The 20,533-nt window shown below is 40.9% G+C and overlaps 2 protein-coding genes across 9 annotated transcripts in view; one reads left to right on the top strand and one right to left on the bottom strand.

Moving 5' to 3' along the window:
• SERGEF (secretion regulating guanine nucleotide exchange factor) overlaps window positions 1-20,533 on the bottom strand; it is a 281,087-nt gene that overhangs the window by 85,580 nt on the left and 174,974 nt on the right. For 3 of the 4 annotated variants that reach the window (XR_010606276.1, XR_010606275.1, XR_010606277.1), the window contains exons 13-15: window positions 17,855-17,981; window positions 17,536-17,610; window positions 5,529-5,663 (exon numbers count right to left, since the gene is read on the bottom strand). The gene's annotated coding sequence lies outside the window, so the exon portion shown is untranslated. The remainder of the gene's footprint in view (window positions 1-5,528; window positions 5,664-17,535; window positions 17,611-17,854; window positions 17,982-20,533) is intronic. The other variant, XR_010606278.1, reaches the window with a different exon arrangement.
• Window positions 1-20,533, top strand: part of KCNC1 (potassium voltage-gated channel subfamily C member 1) — a 127,582-nt gene that overhangs the window by 77,947 nt on the left and 29,102 nt on the right. For all 5 annotated transcript variants that reach the window (XM_065635830.1, XM_065635831.1, XM_065635836.1 and 2 more), the window contains exon 2: window positions 11,508-12,441. In XM_065635830.1, the coding sequence (XP_065491902.1) occupies window positions 11,508-12,441 (934 nt within the window). The remainder of the gene's footprint in view (window positions 1-11,507; window positions 12,442-20,533) is intronic.

The raw sequence follows: 20,533 nt of genomic DNA, 5'->3' as shown, positions 1-20,533 counted from the left end.
ACCATAGCATGATGTCTTATTGTACCTGTATTATAAATATGATGTAGGACATTATATGCAATATATAGCATATAGTATTGTAATAGAATACAGTATAACTAATACACGTGCAAATATATATGTGTGTCTGTATTTATAATTATATTTATATATTAATCTGACTCTCTACAGATATATATACAAAAGATTGATTCTCTTTATTCCACCATCAGTGACACACATCTTCATATACATTTAGGATTTTATAATTGAGTGGAAATCTGCAGACACTGTGCCACAGCAAGTGAATTTTGAAACTCTTCAGCTGCTTGTGGGACTAGCATTGGGGAAGAATCATGTATTTTGGAGGCATTACTATGAATACATTCCTAGGACAAGAGATCCTGTGTTGTGAGCAACATAACACCTTACTGATAACTTGCTCTTGAAAAAAACAGCCAGCAGTCACTGGGTCCAATACCTTCAATCTTGTTGGTCTGAGCTAAGACAGACTATATGACAAAGGCTATTTTGGAAGTTGCCTCCAAAAAAAACTACCACCACAGTTTTCTAAGTTATTTGGTCACTAATTTGGATACCTAAAATGGCTCCTAGCCAGTCAAAACCTAGTATTGGCAAAGATTTTTGTCAGTGGAGATTTTGTGTAAGCAAGGATGCTCCCATCCTGTGCATTATCCTTGCAAAAATTAAGCTGTGCAATAGACTCTGCCTAACTGGGGAATTAAAACATTCTTTGCTTTCCAAAATATTTGCTTTAATAGTTGTTGGAGTTTCTTAATGTTTTATAGCAACTGACTAATGTGATGGGACTGGATAATTTAGATATTTGATATTTAGGTTTTGTAGAGCAAAGATACAAAAGTCTCAATATTCTGTAACATATTTAGGCCATTCAGGAGTTTAAGAGGGATTTTCTGCTACACACTGCACAATAGTAAGGAAGGAATTGTGGCCACAATGCTTTAAAAGCACAAACTGGTAGCTACGTCTTAAGCTCAGTGACCACTATGAGAGGAAAAGTGTCTACAACACACTGCTAGTCATATTCTGCAAAACAAAAAGGTTAATGAAAAAGTGTTTTCACTGAATAAGGTGAAATTGTCTAAAATGAAGCAGTCATTGAAATGTCTGGGGTTTAACACCTCCTCTTCAGCCACCTGGTTAAAAAGCCTGGCTTTTCAGGGACTCCACCATCTGTGACATCTATCCACATGAACTGCAGTGAAAACGGGAAATGGAGAGCTCAACATATAGTGGCACCAAAGGGATCCCAGGACTTCCAGTTTTTCAGAGTGATAAAGTTATTTTGCCGTTACTTTGAGTGCCTCAGTTGTGTCAGAGGGTAAACACTGAGCTGCTCCCAAAATTTAAGGCTCTTTGGAACATCTCTCACAGAGCAGTCAGAAACTGAGGTTTCAAAAATCCACAGTTGAATATAAAAAAGGTTGGTTTCTGCCTCCAAAGACGAATCCTGTCACAATTACTTTTGCTACAATAGTGCTGTGGGAGAGAAGCTGGATTAAGGGCCCCCCCATGGCAGGCACTGCAGACCCAAACTGCTCACCTCTGGGGGCTGATGCCTTCTGGATCTTCCCCTTAGCCCTGTGCAGGAGCTGCCAGCATCCTGTCCAAGGGTGGTTATGTAGCCAGCCTACCCACATTTTAAACCACTAAAGATTTGACAGCCAGTTATTTTAATTTGTCCTGAAGCAGAAGCATTATTGTCCGAATACAAATGTGATCTGGAACACACTCCAAATATCTTGGCTTAAAAACCACAGCAAGAAAAGTAAGTCTTGTATGTTAGGTTAGGGAGTTCTGTGTTCAGGACAAAGCCTTGCTGTGGATTTCAGGTGTTTCCTTGTGGAGTTTTGTACTCAATACTTCCACACATTGGAGTGTTTCCTCTTGCAAAAAATAAGCAAGCTCATTCTAATGGAGCTGGAGACCATGGAGCATCCTCTGCCTGCTTCATACTTGTAACCATGTCATTCTTCGGGTGCTGGTGCACAGCTGAGGCTGGTGGATCAAACCCCACTGAGGGTGGACCCTGACAGGCTACAGAAATACGTCTCCTGCTCTGTGAAAGGCTTCTAGCACCACTCAAAAAGTAGGTTTGAGAGAGGCTGTACTCCTTATAAGCATGAGCATGTGAATCGAGATACCTTTAGGCAAGTCACACTGCAGAAGCTGTAACAAAAAGAGAAAAAAAAAAGAGCCTTGCTCCTCCACAAAGAATCCCAGGACACATGTAGCATACAGCTAAATTCAAGTCAAAGGAATGCCTCAGCAACTGTAAGAGAAAGACAGAATATGTGTGTGTGTGCACACGCGCGCATGTATGCATGCAGGAGAGTAAAACCTGTCAACCAATTATCTTTGTAGTTTCACATTTCCAAAATCGAAATGTGAGGTTTGGTCAGAGATACTTACCTACCTTCATCTGGCTGCACTTGATCCTAACCATGAGCGCGTGTGTAATTTTTTTGTTGTTTGTAAGGAGAAAAAGAAAAATTACTTCTAAACCACAGGAAGCCTCCGGACTAATCAGATTTTGCAAGTCTTTGTGCTTTCCCAGTGGGATTCTGCCTAACTCTAGTCAGGAATTCCTCTTTGTCAAGGAATTGCGTAAGAAATGCCTTTTCCCACGAGGAAGGACTGGCAGCAAGTTAGAGAAGAAGTGTGGTTTTCTCAGGAGATAAAATAGCATCCAGAATGAAGGTGGTGAGGCGAGATCCTCAAAATCCTAACGCATGACACTACCACCAGTCATTGCTACAAAACTCTCCTCTTCAGTTTAGAACAGTAACTGCACAGAGGCCAAAAAATGTTACCTTCTGCCTAACAGAAAAAGACTGAAAAACCTAGGAATAATGGGCAATTAAAGATCCCTGGTTTCATTTGCCATGTGTTAGGTTTATGTTCCAGTGTATAAGATGTTATATGACTTTCTCAGTTTCTTTGATTCTAGAGCATTTGACAGAACTGACAGCATGAAAGTGTGTGGCACCATCTGAAAATAAAATTAATAATTATATTGAATTCATGCAGCAAACGCATGAGCATATGAAAACCGGAGTCTAGGACTCATGGAACATTTGAATGTTTAGTGGTCATTAGCTTACAAAAGAAGGAAAACATCTGCAGATTTCTAAATGCTTAGCCGTATATGATGGATAGGATAAAAGTAAATAACCTTAAAATGTAGCAAAGATGACTTAGATTAGGCATTAGGAAGAAAAAAATACAGAAAAAAAATATGGTGAAGCACTGGCATAAATTTTCTGCAGAATTTCTACAATATTCACCATTGGAGGTCCTTAATAACAGCCAATATAGCTGCCTTTCAGGAATGATCGAAGACGGTGCTTTGGAACAGGAGAATGACATTTGGAGGTCCCTACCAAATGTACGTTTCTGCAGTCCCTCGAAGAGACAGGAGACTCAACACTTACAGCTCCTTCTGCAGTGTCCCATATACCTCGCTGCAGAAGCCTTAGGGCCCTTTTGGATCAGGAGTCTATGAATGATAAGAATTTCTCATTGAGCTGTTGCTCAGCAATATGAAACATTTCTTACTCCCACCATACTGTCTTCATACAGTTCTCAGTACCAAGCCAGACTAGGGAGCTAGCAAGGAAGCTTGCAAAATAAATTCACATCTCTTCTGTGACAATGTTCCTAGTAAATCACAAGATTTAATCTAGCCTAGATGAAACTGGAAAACTTGCCTGTGACCTACAAAGAACCATTCCACCCTTTGCCTGGTGACCAGCTGGGTGGCCATGTGGTCACAGAGAAATACTGCACATACCACACTTAAGTTCTGATGCAGTCTTGCTTATCCCAGTAACTACCTTGTCAAAGCACATGGCTGCCTGCTAGGACTAACATTTGAGAGATCTGCTTCTAATTTATTTATTGCAATGTCAACACCGAATAACTTAACCATATTTTCCACAAATGACTGCACATTTTTTTAACACCCTGTTTCATGTCTGTGTGCCACTAAGCATTCCAAGATTTTTTTGCAAGCTGTCATATATTTTTTGGCATTACATAACCATTTCATCCATGAGCTGCTAGTGGACTTTTTGTCTGACTCTGGAGCAAGCTTTGTCTATCTGCAAGCCTACTTCTTCCATTTGTCTCAGCTAAGAAACGTGAATAATCTTGTGAGTGAACCAGTATGTTTGCTGATTTGAGGTTCTGTATGGATTGTCTTACCACCTCACTTAAAGAAGACAGATTTCCAAGGCAGTCATTTCACCCTTCACAGAGAAGAGCTTGCTGGTAACATCTGATTGAGCCCTCATATACTTATGTCACACCTACAAAAGCAAAACTGGATTTTTCCCCTTGCAAATAATTTTGGTTTCATAATCATTGCTCAGAGGATCTTGAAACATCTTACTTTAGGATTCTGAATGAAATATTGCAGAGGTTGCTTTTTGACAGATTCCTAGCTTTTGCCCACTTCCGCAGCATTATCTGGTTGCTAGAGTCATGTGCCTACATTTAGTCATTTGATCAGTCATACACACACAATATTTCTTTCAAAAATTCAGCAGAATAACTTAAGCATTCAAAATGAGTCATTTGTTTGAATCAGTGTCCATATCCCTAAGAAAGCCTGGAATATCGGTCTTGACAGATAATTAAGTGGTTATAAAGCTAAGTATTTTAAAGCAGCTTTCTTTTAACCCATACTTTGGCTGAGGTGCAGCAAAAAGATTTGTCTCTAATGCTAAACGTTTTGGTGATACATGGACTAACTTTTAAATGAAGACTGGTTAAAGTACAGTCGTCAGATTAAAATAAAAACTACACAAAGCTTTGTGATTCAAGTCATGGATAGGCAAATGTCGGCAGCTTCATGCAGATGTAATAGTTTTCAGAGACAAACCTCAAGCAGATGAACTACTGTAAAAGAAAGCTGGTATTGGAAGAGATGCCCTGCGATTGGAAGCCACAGGGTTTTACGCAGGTCTAGCAAAAAGCACAGCGCTCTGAGTATATTTGAATTACTGATGCTTTGTAGAAAACCGACTCATGGGTTGCCAGTACTGATCTGAAACTCTTCTGAGCCTAACTTGTTCCTGCAAGATGTACAGCATTTACCAGACATAGACTTACTGAAAAATTACTAGACTTGGGACTTTTTTATTATACTCCCTGCCCGCTCCCCCACTCCCCTTCCTCTCCCCGCCAAAAAAACCCTCAACCCCAACATACTAGATCTCACTAAACTCATAACATACTTTTCCAGAAGCCCCACAGCACTAATAGCTCTATCATTTCTCCTTCAGAGACAAGGATGTATGGTGAGAGTGCTCTCATCTCCCATTTTGGTTTTGGCAAGATGTGGGTTCACCTATGAGAGAGGCAGCAAATCTCATGCTGCTCAGAGGCCCTGCTCACACAGGCTAAGACAACAACTGCTTACTCCTGTGTTTTGTTGGTTCAACAGGACCAGGAGAGTGAAGATGTAGTTATTTAAATATTTTTGTCATTAAACCAAAACTCACCAGAATAGATCAGTAGAGAGTGCCACTTCTATAGAAAATTTCCTGATGCTCCAACAGATGTAGTTCAAACAGAATGCAATCTTCCTCTGCCTTACATCCACGGGTTCAGGGAAGGGTAGAATTTCCTGATTTCCCCTGCAAAAGGATGGGGATTAAGGATCCCTTTTAAAATACTTCTGTTAGCAGCTGCAAAGGGAGAGGCTGCCAAATCTTCTCTGAGTATGACCTGTTTCTTTTCTCCCATCTAGCTTGAGTCAGGATTGTTAAATGATTCTGGGCAGCATTAAAGGAGAAGATCACCCATCTATGGCATGCAGCTTCTACTAACTCACTCTGAATGTGTGATCTTGAATGAGTTATGAATGGTGTGTTGTGTAGACCTCTATTTCTTAGAAAACAAACTCTGGAGTTACTGAAACTTGACTTGCAAAAGCCGTGCTTGCTTCCACTGCTACCACCTACTTTTCTTGTTATCTATGGTCCAAGAATGGTGCCTCTCTTATCTAAGACTCAGCCAAGGTCTCCCTTTCCAAGTCCTCACTCCAGGCATACATTGGGCTGGACACTGGGCAGACATGAATTGCAGACAATCCCAAGCCCCAAAGAGTTTACTATCTCAGTTTTTAGGAAGTGGACAAAAGATGGTGCAAAAGATGCAGGCACACATGCCTGAAGACTAAGAATGTGTCAATAGTAGAGGTTGGAAAAGAGCCTCAGTCATCTGATTTCTGTCCCAGTGCTTTCATCACCAGCCTTCACTGCCCATCTGCATTGAAGCCTGGTAATTCCAGGCGCTATATCAACGAATTCTAGTGGGTTACTGGGCTTATTTGTTTAAGACAAAGAATAAAAAAGGTTTCTTATCTCCAAGTCCAGAACTATCTCAGAAATGTAAGGTAAAGTGTTGTTTAAAAACTGATTCCCAGAAGTAAACAGACACACCTATGTATTTAATACTGTCTCGTCCAATCCTCAGACCTTTTTTCTGAGTGAGCCTATCCTCCTAATCATCATGTATTAGAAGGTTAATTTGTGTTTTTAAGGTTGTTGGACTTCTGTTTTCTTTCCATTATTCATGAGAGACTAGGTCTAATTCTGTTACCTTGCTCCTTTACAGCTCTGCAAAGCTAATGTGAAACGCTACTATTCTGCATTAATTGGCACTTCATATTCACACTGTACTGGCAAAAATGGCTAGGTTAGACACAGGGTAGTGGAGACACAGGGAGAAGCAGGCCTTTGAGATAGACAGACACATGATAGATAGATTTAATCAGAGGCAATATAAATTGGATTTTTAAATTCTCCACTTCTGGGCATGATGTCTTTCAGACTCTTCCAAAATAAGCTTATTAAAACATATCCACTATTAACAGAAATTATTCAGGAGTGTAATTTCTTCTCTCTCCAGAATGAAGACATTTTAATGTAACTTTTAAAATCTCCTCTCTGCCTTCCCTTATGGCTTCTGCAGTTTTGGACAATCTGAGAATTTTTTTTGTTGGTATTAGAGCCAGAAAAAAAGCAATGGCAACAGCATCTCTAGTGAAATAGGAACCATTCACATGTGTCAAAGCAGATAAAAGAGTTTTGGTCACTTCAAACACTTTACCTAGGTATTTTCTTTAATCATAGAAAATTTTAGCTGCCATTATGTAATTCTACAGCACATGACATTGCTTCATAAAATCCTCACTCCTTTCCCCGAGCTCTTTCACACACTAGGAAGAAGAGATGTAAGGAGGAAGAAGATTAAGAACCACTAAATAATGCAAGAGCAATCCATTGGTTTGATTAGTGTTCAGGCCATTATTAGTGAAATAAAAAGAGATAGCCCTATTTTCAAAGATGTTAGAACATGTATGAGTCCCATTTTCTTCACTAGATTTTACCAGCATTGTTCATCTCTGGACTTGGCAAGCTATCACATTAGGCATGACGGCTGATCTCTGTTGGCCTCTGATGGTGGGCTAGAGAGACCTCTTTTTTCAACCCCTTTGACATGAATGAATGCTGGTCTCCTTAGAAAAACATACTCACTGCATTTGGTGCTATTGGATTTTGCTTACAGCTTGCTAGATCTTATATCAGATAATTAACAAAGAAAAATATTCAGAAGAAAAAAGGGGTGGGGGCAATATGAATTGGAGGTCATAAATATAAATTTATGCCAACGATATATTACACGTTCATTTGCAGCAAGATGCTAAATTTCTGCGTCCCAAGCAGCTGCAGGTGATAAACCCATCAGAGATGGGTGCCAGTGAATGAATTGTCAGGCCTGATTCTCAGACATTTCTGCACTTTGGATCAGCCAAGGGACTGGGGAACTGTAATAGGACCTTTCTTAAAAGGCTGTGCTCCATTGTTTTCTCCTTTCAGCCCGTGCAGAGTTTCTCCTAAAACAGAAAACAAAGGCCTTTGAATATTGAAACACAGAATGACTAAGGAAAATTTTACTTCCCAAATATAAACCAGGGTTTAGGATTAGATAGTAATTCAAGAGAGAAAAATAATGACATTTGGGAAGAAGTACTGGGATTCTTCCTGTCAATACCATTGCTCAGACATGGTTTTTTGAATTCTTGAAAGCAGACCCACAATTCCATAGCTGCAAAGCATTCAAGAACATGCCCGTCCCTGGGAAAGGGCGTTGGATGTTGTTAAATACAGAAAGAAGGAAGGAAATGCTTCACATTCCTTTAGCAGGTGCTTCCTGCCCTACTGAACTGGGGACTAAAAGTTCTCAACTCTCCTCTGAAGCCAAGATGTGCACACAGGAGGGCTAACAGGATGAGAAATCATAGGTGTGATGTTCTCTACTGATAACAACACTAGCATGTACCACTGCAGAGAACTTAAATGTCCTGTTAGAACCGGTTATTTCTTCCCTTTAATACAGAAAAAAAATCACTTTTCAAGATATTTGCTGTGCAAGGTCAGCCTGAAGGTTGTCCTAATCAGGAAAAACACTCAGGAGAGATATTCATGTACACCATGAGGAGAATTGCGTTTTGAGTCAGCATAAAGAAAGGGGCCTTTTTCATAGACGTCTTAAAATGCAAAATGGTTCTGTTCCCCTCTGCTTCTTATCTGTGAGTTCTACCTGACTTAATGAAGTGTCAGCATTTCCTTCTATAGCTTGAATTCTCAGGGCTCCATGAATCTATGGTAGAAATCTGCTCCAGGCTGAAATAGAGCAGACATGCTGAGGCTGCTAGGAACATTTTTGTGAGCTCTTGGTGCAAGATGCTTTTTGTTTTTTGTTTTAATTATACTCAGACAATTGGGGTATTAACCTTTACTTAATTAAGCTCTGAGTGTTAACAATATCATACACAAACTGACTTTGACCACTCTTCAACTTATTTTTCAGGGAGACTGCCAATATACTTAAGTCAGTAACATTAAAATGAAAGCATATAGAACCTGTACACATTTATCTAGGATCACAAAACTCATGACAAACACCAGCTGGGGGTTTTTTTAACTATTTTACAGATGGAGAAACTGTGCATGGGGAAATTTTCCTGTTTAACAAGAGAATCTGATAAAAAGCAGTCCTACTTCTCAATTTCCCTAACCTCCAGATTGTTCATCTTCCAGACAACTATTTATATTAGACATTCATTTTAGCACATATCAGCACATATATTAGATCATCACATAACAACGGGTTGATAGCTTGAAGCATTTAGGGGGAGGTACTGGGCTTTTTAAAATCTGTGACGATGGCTAGGCTCTGATCTCTTTGGCAACAAAGTTGGATTTGAAAAGCAGAAGAGCCTGTTTGCATCTATATCCTCAGAAGCTTATTTGCTCTTACTGACCAAATGCTAGAACAGAATGCCCAGAGAGGCTGTGGGATCTCCAGCCTTGGAGATATCACATCTGGACTGGACAAGAGCCTGAGCAACCTGGTCCGACTTTGAAGCTGTACCAAATGACCTCCAGAGGACCCTTCCAACCTAAACGATTATGTGATTTTATTCTGTGCCAGTTTCTCTGTAACCTGTTAAAAGGTTCACCTCAAAACTGTGGCAAATCCTTGCTTTTGACTTGGTTTGCTAACATGGAAGTTCAAGCATAAGTCTGCAGTAGGTGTACCCAGAAAAGCAGACAGGAGGAACTTCTTGATTGCAGGCAAGCTTTGCTACCTTGAAGCATAGGTTATTTTTAACTGGTCTGTTCCTTTGGCAGGAATTTCTTTTAGATTATTGCACTGCATTTACTGTCAACAGACAATTAGAAGAAACTATTTATTGTTAACCTCCTTTCTGGCTACAGTGCTGAAAAATGGACATTACGAGTAACACAACACTATAAAAATATTTGAATAATATTTTCATTATCACAGTTTCTCACACTCATGAAGACAGTGAAATAATACCTTATGCAACGACTCTTGTCAAGGTGACACACAAGACAAACAAGAAGATAACAGATGTAGGGAATGAAATGGAAAGAGGTACTACCATTACTGTACCATTCCAACACACAAAGAGACTTCTTAGATATATGCAAACTACTTAATTGATTAAAGGAGGATTGAGCAGAGGAACTATGGTTACAAGAGTTGTCAATTTTGGCCTGACTGTACCCTTCAATTATCCTGGAATACAACCAAGAGATCTCCTTTAGGCTGAGGAAAGCTTGAGAAAAGCTGAGAGAGTTGGAGTTGTTGAGTGTGGAGACAAGAAAGCTCCAGGGAGACCTTATTGCAGCCATTCAGTATGTAAAAGGGGCTTATAAGAAAGATGAGGACAGACTTTTTAGTAGGGCTTGTAGTGGTAGGACAAGAGGTAGTGGTTTTAAACTAGAAGAGGGGAGATTCATACTAAATATAAGGAAGACTCTTTTTATGATGAGGGTGGTGAAACACTGGAAGAGGTTGCCCAGAGTGGTGGTAGATGCCCCATCCCTGAAACATTCAAGTCCAGGCTGGATGAGGCTCTGAGCAACCTGATCTAGTTGGAGATGCCCCTGCTCATTGCAGGGGGTTGGGCTAGATGAGCTTTAAAGATCCCTTCCAATCAAAACCATTCTATGAAAAGCAAGAACTGAAGCAGAAAAGACAAATACTCCTAAGATAACCACTCATTGACTTAGGGGCTGCCACCACCTTCACTGTAACTTGATTAACCGAATTGTAAACCAACAGCCTTAAAAAAGATTCATCTAGTTCCGGTACAAGTCTTACACTGTAATGAGAAAACTTCAAGAAAACTTTGTCTGGTAAAGTCCCATAGATCTATCTCCTTTTGGATCAGCTGACAGGCTCACTTGAAACCTCTTTCTTCCCTTCCCTGTCTCCCACCCCCAAAAGATCTGGAGAAGGGAACTGAGAACAGAGAACACTTTTACCCTAGGAGAGCTCAGTTTGATATGTGGCTGTTCCTCAACCTGCCCCAGGGATTTGGCAAAAAGTCCGACGATGTCAAGCAGGACTCTGCTCCTTGCTGTAAAGCCCACCTAAGACTGCCACCAGTATTTACCAGCACCTTACTGAGATCTGAAATACCACAACTGTCACTAACCTGGGAGCAGGAGTCAGCCACCATACCACTGACATAATGCTGCACAAAGACTCTTACGTGACAATTGTCCTAGAAGGTGCGCTCAGTCTTTAAGAGCAGGAAGTAACGGGACCAAGTTCAGCAAGGTACAATTTCAACACATCCTTAACCTTAAATCCCACCAAAAGCTCTGAGATTTAAATGATTGCATAAATTTACACTCACACAAAAGTGCTATCTGTACAGTAATGGACGTTAGCATGTACTTATATACTGCTCTCCCTCCAAGTTTGAATGTTAGGGTGTCTTTGCAGGTGAGACCTGGCATCTTAATCCCACAGGAAGAAGGCCTGGCATTATCTTTAGTTTTAATACAGCTCTTGTCTCTCCCTGATGTTTCAGAATCAAAGTCCCTATACTTAACCTACTGTTTAACCTTTCTCTCATATCTTTCTTTCCACAGTATGTGGCATTTGCTTCTCTCTTCTTCATTCTGGTCTCCATCACCACCTTCTGCCTCGAGACCCATGAGAGATTTAACCCCATTGTGAACAAGACAGAAACTGAATTCATTGGGAATGACACCCAGGTGCGGCACTACAGGGAAGCAGAGACTGAAGCCTTTCTCACCTACATCGAAGGCGTCTGTGTGGTCTGGTTTACATTTGAGTTCTTGATGAGAGTCACTTTCTGCCCAAACAAGGTGGAATTTATCAAAAACTCTTTGAACATCATTGACTTTGTGGCCATACTGCCTTTCTATCTAGAGGTTGGACTCAGTGGCCTGTCTTCCAAAGCTGCTAAGGATGTCCTGGGCTTCCTCCGCGTAGTCCGTTTTGTGCGAATCCTGCGAATTTTCAAGCTGACCCGCCACTTCGTTGGGTTGCGGGTCTTGGGACACACTCTCCGCGCCAGCACAAACGAATTCTTGCTGCTCATCATATTTTTGGCATTGGGCGTCTTAATCTTTGCCACGATGATCTATTATGCTGAGAGAATAGGTGCTAAACCAAATGACCCTAGTGCCAGTGAACACACACACTTTAAAAATATCCCCATCGGCTTTTGGTGGGCTGTTGTCACCATGACGACCCTGGGCTACGGAGACATGTATCCTCAGACTTGGTCAGGCATGCTGGTGGGGGCCCTCTGTGCTCTCGCTGGTGTGCTGACCATTGCCATGCCTGTCCCTGTCATTGTGAACAATTTCGGAATGTATTACTCCTTAGCTATGGCTAAGCAGAAGCTACCAAAGAAAAAAAAGAAGCATATCCCGAGGCCACCCCAGCTGGGATCCCCCAATTATTGTAAATCTGTCGTAAACTCTCCACACCACAGTACTCAGAGCGACACTTGCCCACTGGCCCAAGAAGAAATTTTAGAAATTAACAGAGCAGGTAGGAAACCTCTTAGAGGAATGTCCATCTGACCGTTAACCTCCATCCCGCGTAGTGATTTAAGATTCAGCCAGACTGCTTTCTTAGAGCAATGGGTAGCACATTTAACCATTCTAGTCCCACCATCACACAGTGAATAATATGTGTGAAGTCTAGGTTGCAGGGACAAATGGTACAGTGGAGGCTGATCAGCAAAACTAAGGATAAGAGCACGCTCTAGGAGCCCAAACTTTGGTCCTGGTTAAGGGCATACAAGTCTCAAGATTTTTGAAGAGCTGTTACATCTAGTGGAAGAATTTTGAGAGTTCTACAGCTATGTTGCTGGACTGTGTAATGCATCTCAGAGGCTCCTGAGAGCTGAATGCTTCATAGAGCAGAGTAGGAGCCAAGTACTCAGCAATTACAGAGTTTTCTGACAAAACAGGGCTGGAATTTGAAACAGCCAGATGCTTTCTCATTTGTTCCCATTTGGGACCTTCCAGCTGTTTTAAATGGCAGATATTGTACATCTCATTACAGAAACTAGGTGCCTAGTAAGTTGAAGGGACAACTATACCACCATGCATATTCATGAGACAATCCCGTCTCTTTCTGATGATTAACTGCAAAGTAGAACAACAGCTCAAATTCTTGACACTAATGCAAAATGACTCACTCTGAGACAAGACTAGATGTAAGGATGTTTATTCCATGGCATGCAAATCAATCTATTCTATAATATTCCACTAGAATTTAGCATTTAGAACTATAAAGAGTTTTGAACCACATTTTCTAAACCATGCTCCTTTTGCAAGTATGGGTTGGTGAGTTACAGCTCTTTCAACCCCTAGCAGCAAAGGCCAACTGGAAAAGGTCTGACTGGTCATTACTGGTCAGTTTGGCCTAAATGGTGATCGCCTCTTAATATGGTATTCTTATTTTTAATTACACTGATTCATGTTAGCAATAGATAAAACCGGAAGAAAATCAATCATCCTAATTCTGTTGGGAGGGGGGAGGGAAATGGAAAAAAAATACTAGTCACCGTGGAATATATTATAATATCCCATGGCTAGTGGTTAATTATGGGAATATCTCAGTTTTATGAGAATCCTCCTATAGCACATAAAGTTACGGGGCTCCAATTTGATTATTTAAACCCCATAATCTACCTCTACCCATGGAATATCATTATTTATTCTATGGAGTAATTTCAAAGTAGATACTCACGTTGAAAACAAAGCCAACTTCATTTTTGGCAGATGTTCCAGCCAAGTTGCATACTAGACTTTTTTTCAGCCTATTCAGAATATTCCCCTGTGTTGTATTAGAGAGATTGCCAGTCAAGTGATTTTAATTAATATCTAGTCAAAAAGAAATGTTTTGAAAGAGCTAGCATATACCTATGATGGTCTTGTGTTATCATTTTTTTACTTTGAAGAAAATTCAAATTTGTTACTCATTGTGAGTGAGGTATTCTCTCGTCATCTCATAGCCATGCATGTTGATGTCATTGTGAGAGGCACAAAGAAAGCGAGACTTTCCTTTGTGTGTGACTTCACCAATGCCAATGCTAATTTTGGAGGGGAAGAGCTGGTGGGAACCTTTCTCTTCTTTTCTATTCTCTTCTCTCTTCTTTTCTTATTTCTTTTCCCTTCTGTGCAACTATGTAAAATCCATTCAGAAGGTAAATAGCTTTCATTTTTTTTTTTGTTAAAGGCTATTCCATTGCAACAGGCCAATCACAATTCACGTGACTGATAGACTGTCTCTTTCCTCTTGTATATTTGGCGCATAAGCGTATGGTTTTATCATCCATTCCCTCAGGTTGCAAATGCTTATCACAACTCATGTCCAAGCAGCAAACTTCCTTGTAAGTAGATGTCTTTGTGGCATCACATATCAAGAGGGAAAGAGGGCACAAACCATATTGCGTGTCTCCTACTGTGAGCAATATGCCAACTACCCAATTGTAATGCGCAAGAGATGCCAGACTCTTGAGTACTTTAGCAGTCAGCTACAGAATGACTTTTTTTCTCAGAAATCCCTTGCTTTATAAAGTTCCTTCCATTACCTACCCTGGTCCTCTTTGGGAACTAGAGGACTAAGAACTCTACGAGTTCAGTGCAATTCCACACTGGTATCCTGAGAATACGTGTAATTTTGGTTCAATGTGGAACTGTTTTGCCATCATCAGTGCTCTAAAATCAGCTGTTACCACAATATCCATGAAGTATTGATAGTAACAGCAACTTATCTATTTCTGCAATAATTAAGAGAGACTATTTTTATATATGTATAGAAGCATATATATTTTAAGAAGTAAAAAAGCACACATACTTCAGCTAACAAAATGGACTCACTTGCTGGAGTTCTGTATCTGATAATTATTATGCACCACAAACAGCAAAAAATATTGCCTGGATCTCTTAGCTTCCAAAGCTTCCAAGCGAAAGATCTATATGTGTGCAAGAGAAAAGTAAAAAATAATAAGTAAGATCAGAACCAAACTCTTAAAACAAGATCTGCATTGCCTTGGATGTTGAGGTTCACTTATGTAATATGAAGTATTCGAAGGCATTGATTTGTTCCTGAAACGAAATCCTGCACATTCTACGAAAACGGAGACTCACAAGCAGTGAATGTTTCTCATACTGTAAAATATTTTGATTGGTTAACAGCACCTAACTCTAAATAACTAGGGAACAATGCACTAGGAACACAGAATGGGTGCCTAACATTTCTAAAATAATGCCCAAGTTGTCCAAGACATTTCTTGTCATTTTTAACTGTAAAGCTTCAGTGTGACGGTGTCTAGGTGATATAAGGTAATATGACGTATATCACAGAATCACAGAATCACAGAATGTTAGGGATTGGAAGGGACCTCAAAAGATCATCTAGTCCAATCCCCCTGCCAGAGCAGGAAAACTTAGGTGAGGTTACAAAGGAAGGCGTCCAGGCGGGTTTTGAATGTCTCCAGAGAAGGAGAATCCACAACCCCCCTGGGCAGCCTGTTCCAGTGTTCTGTCACCCTCACTGAGAAGAAGTTTCTTCTCACATTTAAGTGGAACCTCTTGTGTTCCAGCTTGGACCCATTACCCCTTGTCTTACTGTTGGTTGTCACCGAGAAGAGCCTGGCTCCATCCTCGTGACACCCACCCTTTATATATTTATAAACATTGATGAGGTCACCCCTCAGTCTCCTCTTCTCCAAGCTAAAGAGACCCAGCTCCCTCAGCCTTTCCTCATAAGGGAGATGCTCCACTCCCTTAATCATCTTTGTGGCCCTGCGCTGGACTCTCTCCAGCAGTTCCCTGTCCTTCTTGAACTGAGGGGCCCAGAACTGGACACAATATTCCAGATGAGGTCTCACCAGGGCAGAGTAGAGGGGAAGGAGAACCTCTCTGGACCTACTAACCACCCCCCTTCTAATACACCCCAGGATGCCATTGGCCTTCTTGGCCACAAGGGCACAGTGCTGGCTCATGGTCATCCTGCTGTCCACCAGGACCCCCAGGTCTCTTTCCCCTACACTGCTCTCTAATAGGTCATTCCCCAACCTGTACTGGAACCTGGGATATATCTAATATGTTATCCTAAAAAAAGCCTGTTTGGCTGCTCAGCTATAGAGGACATGACATTAATTTATTAATTCCATATATTCCATGTGGTGGAATGATTTAACACTTCACAAAACCGTGATGAGTATGAAATAGTTCCACATGTGACTACCTCTCTATAGCCCCCGCATGCACCAAGGCAGCAGTTTACAGCTGGTCTCAGCCCACCCACGCAGGGCCAAGGGGGCTGCAGGGAGAGCTCTGCACAGCCACGGCACGGTGCCTCCGCTCAGGCCAAGGAGCACTTTCCTGGCACGGACATGCGAACAGCAGAATTTCACCCACAGGGTGCACAGCTGCTGCCAATGATGCTGTGGTCATTTGCAGGCAAACTAAAGATGGTTTGCATTTAAATTGTGGTAGGTCTGAACTGAATTTTTAAATTGTCCCCAGAACTCTCAGCAGCTCAGTCCTGCACTAATCTACACCTGGCAGGAGGGTATCTTTAAATAACAGCACTTGATTTTAATTTGATGTAAAGAATGTCAGAGTTTGATTCTATCATGCCTCCCCTTTTCTGCAGCAACCTTTCCTGCTCTCTATCCTGTCTGATCCTGTCAATGGGTGGCCAGAAAACCAGCAGGAGGTGAGGAAGGACACGTCAGAGTAGAGGATGACAGAGCTCCTATTGCAGGCAGGCCTTCACCAGCAGCATTGAGAAAGTAGAGATTTCCTCCATACAAAAAATCTTCTTCAAGGCAGTTTCTGATGTCTGTAAATTCTCAAGATACAGCCTATATAGTGCCTGGAGGAACTGGGCCTGATACAAAGGAGCAGATCTCACCTGACCAGTTTGACTAAAACTCCTTGACTTGGGGATATCTCAGAATATAGAGAACCAGGTGTCCCTTCACTTAAAATATACCCACCAAGTTCTAGCATCACTGTGCCAAACTATTAACTTGGTCATGTTACAGTGTTGTTTACATGCCCCATTCAAGATCAGGGCTTCATTTTGCCATTGTTGTGTATGTGGCAACTACTATATTACAATCACATACCCAACAGGCCAAGTAGACAGCAAAGAGAAAATGGAAGCAATCTCAAGTATTTTCATTTGACACAGGGCTTAATTTAATTGAACAAGGTCACTTGAAAGGTCTGTGGCAAAGCCACTAGTTGAACGTAAGTAAATAAGCATCAATCAACCACAGTCTGCTGTGCTGCAGTGTCTTTTTTCTAAAGACTTTGAGTATTCCAGACAGTCAGTATCATAACAGAAGCAAAACAGGAAAAAAAAAAAAAGGAAAAGCAAAATTTTCGTCAAACGGAAGCAAACCAGAAGCAGCCGGCTTCAACCACTTAAACTTAGCTATTTCTGTCCCAAACCCCAATTATTGTAAAATCTCAGTACACATAGTGAAATACTTTAAGGTACAAGTTTGTACGAAAACCTCAAAACATGCAAAACAAATCTTGAAAGCTCTCAGTTTTGATTTGAAAGTGTTACTCAACTCTTCAGTCCCACTGTACTATGAGGTAGTGTGCTTACCTGAAGGACAGGTTGACTGTATGGTTATAATCTAAAGTTGCCATAGGATGAAGCTGTGAATGTCGTTTTCCAACCCTGTAAAAGAAATTTAGAATATGAACGGAATTCATAACTTCATTTTATGTCTACGGTACTATCTGGTGCCACAGAGCTGTGGTCTTAAGAATGCATCTATAATACATAAAGCACAGGTGATGGGTTATTTTGGGTTTGTTCAGAGATCTACCCCAACCTTTTCTTGTTTTCATATATGTATTAAAATACCAGCACACACAGTGTTTATATTGATTTTAATATGGCCAAAAAAAGAATTTCTCACCTGTCTGATCCTCTCTGCATGCAGCTTCACTGAAGCTATACCCCAAGGATATCATATCTTCACACAATTGTATTGTGCAAACTTTTTCACAGTGTACTGATGGCAAAACCCTCTATTCATTGCATAGCTGAAAAATATGGAAGATATATTACTAGAATTCAGACACCTAAGAGGAGAGGGAAAATGTCTGTCATTACTAATACAGTTTAGCTTCAGAAAAATTTCTGTGGTTCTTTTACTTACCTGCCCAAAGAACAATTTTCGATAACCCACTCCCCGACTATCCCTAGTCTGAATAGTTAAAGCAATCTCAGTCTGTCACTGGCAGATGGGAACTACATAGTTATAGTGACTCCAGTGTACTCCATGGTCAGATGAACTGGAGTAAACTGTGACATTAGGAACCTATTATTTCAATGTAATTTCCTGAGAGAGAGCTGATCTCCTTTTAGAAATAATGTGGAATTACCCACCTCAGTTTTATTACTCATGCTTTCTGAAGGAGCTGCTCTTTTCTCAGGGCTTCATTTTTCATCATTTCTGTCACCATAACCTAAATAACCTGTATTCCTTGTGCAACACACCGGTTCTAATGTCAGAAGTGTGCTGAGCACTGTAATTCAAGTGCCACAGCTCAGTGGGAACTGGGGACTCTTGGCAGTTCTTGTTACAGGCCCATTATGCTGCCTAACATTTCATTGTAGTTTGTGAACTTCAGTGGCTTTTATGGATAGCAAAGCATTGTGAAAGCCGTAGGTATCTAGTCATGGTGGTGGTCCTTCAGTCCACGGGGAAGCAAATTCTCTGACCAAATGACTTTGAACATCAAAAAAAAAAAAAGTCTCATCTAATTTTAGTGTCGTAAAACCTTTGATCCTCTCTGTAAGATGGACAGTAGACAGCAATGTAACTGCAAAGAGTTTAGGTCTGTTTCAGCTCAAGACTTTCACATTTAAATGTGTTGGATGTAAGACATACTAAAAAGGCAGTGGAAAAGGTAACAGGGAGGTGTTTTTTCTTTCCTCCCATTATTTAGCCTTTCTAGCCTTTGAAAATCCAAAATGCATCACTCCAAAATAGCCAATGAGATAATGATCACATCTTAATATCACTGGAGATTGAGTCCTCTCGATCTAATGTAGAAATCGTAACAGCTCAAAATAAAAGGAATAATGCTCAGTTCTTCTCATCTAACTTAAGATGCATTTGCCTGAGGTCCTCCTTATATCGGAAGAAAAGTCAGGCTATCTCAGAGAATAATTCACTCATCTATGATCTGAATTGCCCTCTGGGGGTGGCTTTCTGCAGCTCTTGCTTAAGATGCTCAATTAAATGCCTGAAGTTAGGTGGAAGCAATTTGGATCTATTCCTTGCCCCCTGCCCTATGTGGCATATCTGCAATCTCATAGCTGTGAATCACACGCAAAGCAGAATTTATAACTAATATAATGTTATACTTCATTGTATGATTATTCATTTGTCATTTCCTGTAGAGATACAACTGGTGGGTGTCACTTGTACTACGGTGCATGTTTACTTTAGGATTTGAGTAAAAAATAACATCCTCTAAACCAAGTCATTTGAAAACAAACAGGAGGAGCTATGAATTCAAGCACAGTGCTCTGGGTTTCATGCTTTTCTCTGGCACTATGTGAGATGTCAAAAAAAAAGAAAAAAAAAAAGAAAATAAATCTCCCCATGCAGCCCTCTGTGGTCTGGCCACAGCCAGGGATGAGTGTGTTTAGGGGCAGGACTGCACTAAGCTGAAAAAGAATTGTAGAACTAAATAACAAATCTTAGGACTTTTCATACCGTAATAACTTAATGAGCACAACGCACTTTTAGTGATGGGAAAACATAGATACAAGCACTCCAGCCAGACAAGGCCAACCTGTGCCAATCCTCCAGCACAAGGCAGATGTAAATATGGTAAATCCTTTTTTTCAAACACATGCCTGCCACTACAGCTCCCATGCCATCCGGAGCAGAACACATTCCTTGGATACAAAATTGGTACTCTTGGCATCTCTCCCTTCTGCTGTACTGAGCATGACTGGTGTTTGCAGGACAGATACAAGAAAAAGGCACCTCTGTGCAAGAAGTACATCTCTGCTGCAGTAGAACTAGACAGCTGGGATGACCTGCCTGTTATTACAATAGGCCAGGGACAAAAGCCTTTAGAGCGTGAGGTCCCAGTTCTGTGCCCAGTCCACTTGCTTATATCCCTCTAGCACAAAGCCAAAATAACAAGCAATCTACCATTCCTGCTGTCATTGATCTTTGTATTCATCCATGCTCCATGTCTCAGACACCTTCCATACTGTACAGATCATCATACTGTATTCCTCAGTCAGAGCAGTAATGTCAGATTGTAGCATGACTCACCTGACTGCATTTTCCTGCAACCTCTACCTGATCTGTCAACAACCTGTGGCGTTCTACAGAATATGGCGTTAGTGAGACTCTTGGAAGTCCAGGATGGGTATAAGTGAAACCCCAGAAGTGTCAGGATAAAACTAGGAAGAATCTTCTAGACCTTTTTGCAGTGCAACAATTCCGGGAGCAACGGTTCTCAGTGCTGCATTAAGCACATATCCAATAATACCCGTAATAGCAAGATGCACTGGATCTACTTAACTAGAGCTCCTGGATTTCCTCTAGCGGTACCAATAGGTAGGC

The sequence above is a fragment of the Caloenas nicobarica genome, chromosome 5, assembly GCF_036013445.1.
Source record: "Caloenas nicobarica isolate bCalNic1 chromosome 5, bCalNic1.hap1, whole genome shotgun sequence".
Taxonomy (NCBI): Eukaryota; Metazoa; Chordata; class Aves; order Columbiformes; family Columbidae; genus Caloenas; species Caloenas nicobarica.
This window is presented reverse-complemented; position numbering and strand designations above follow the sequence as displayed.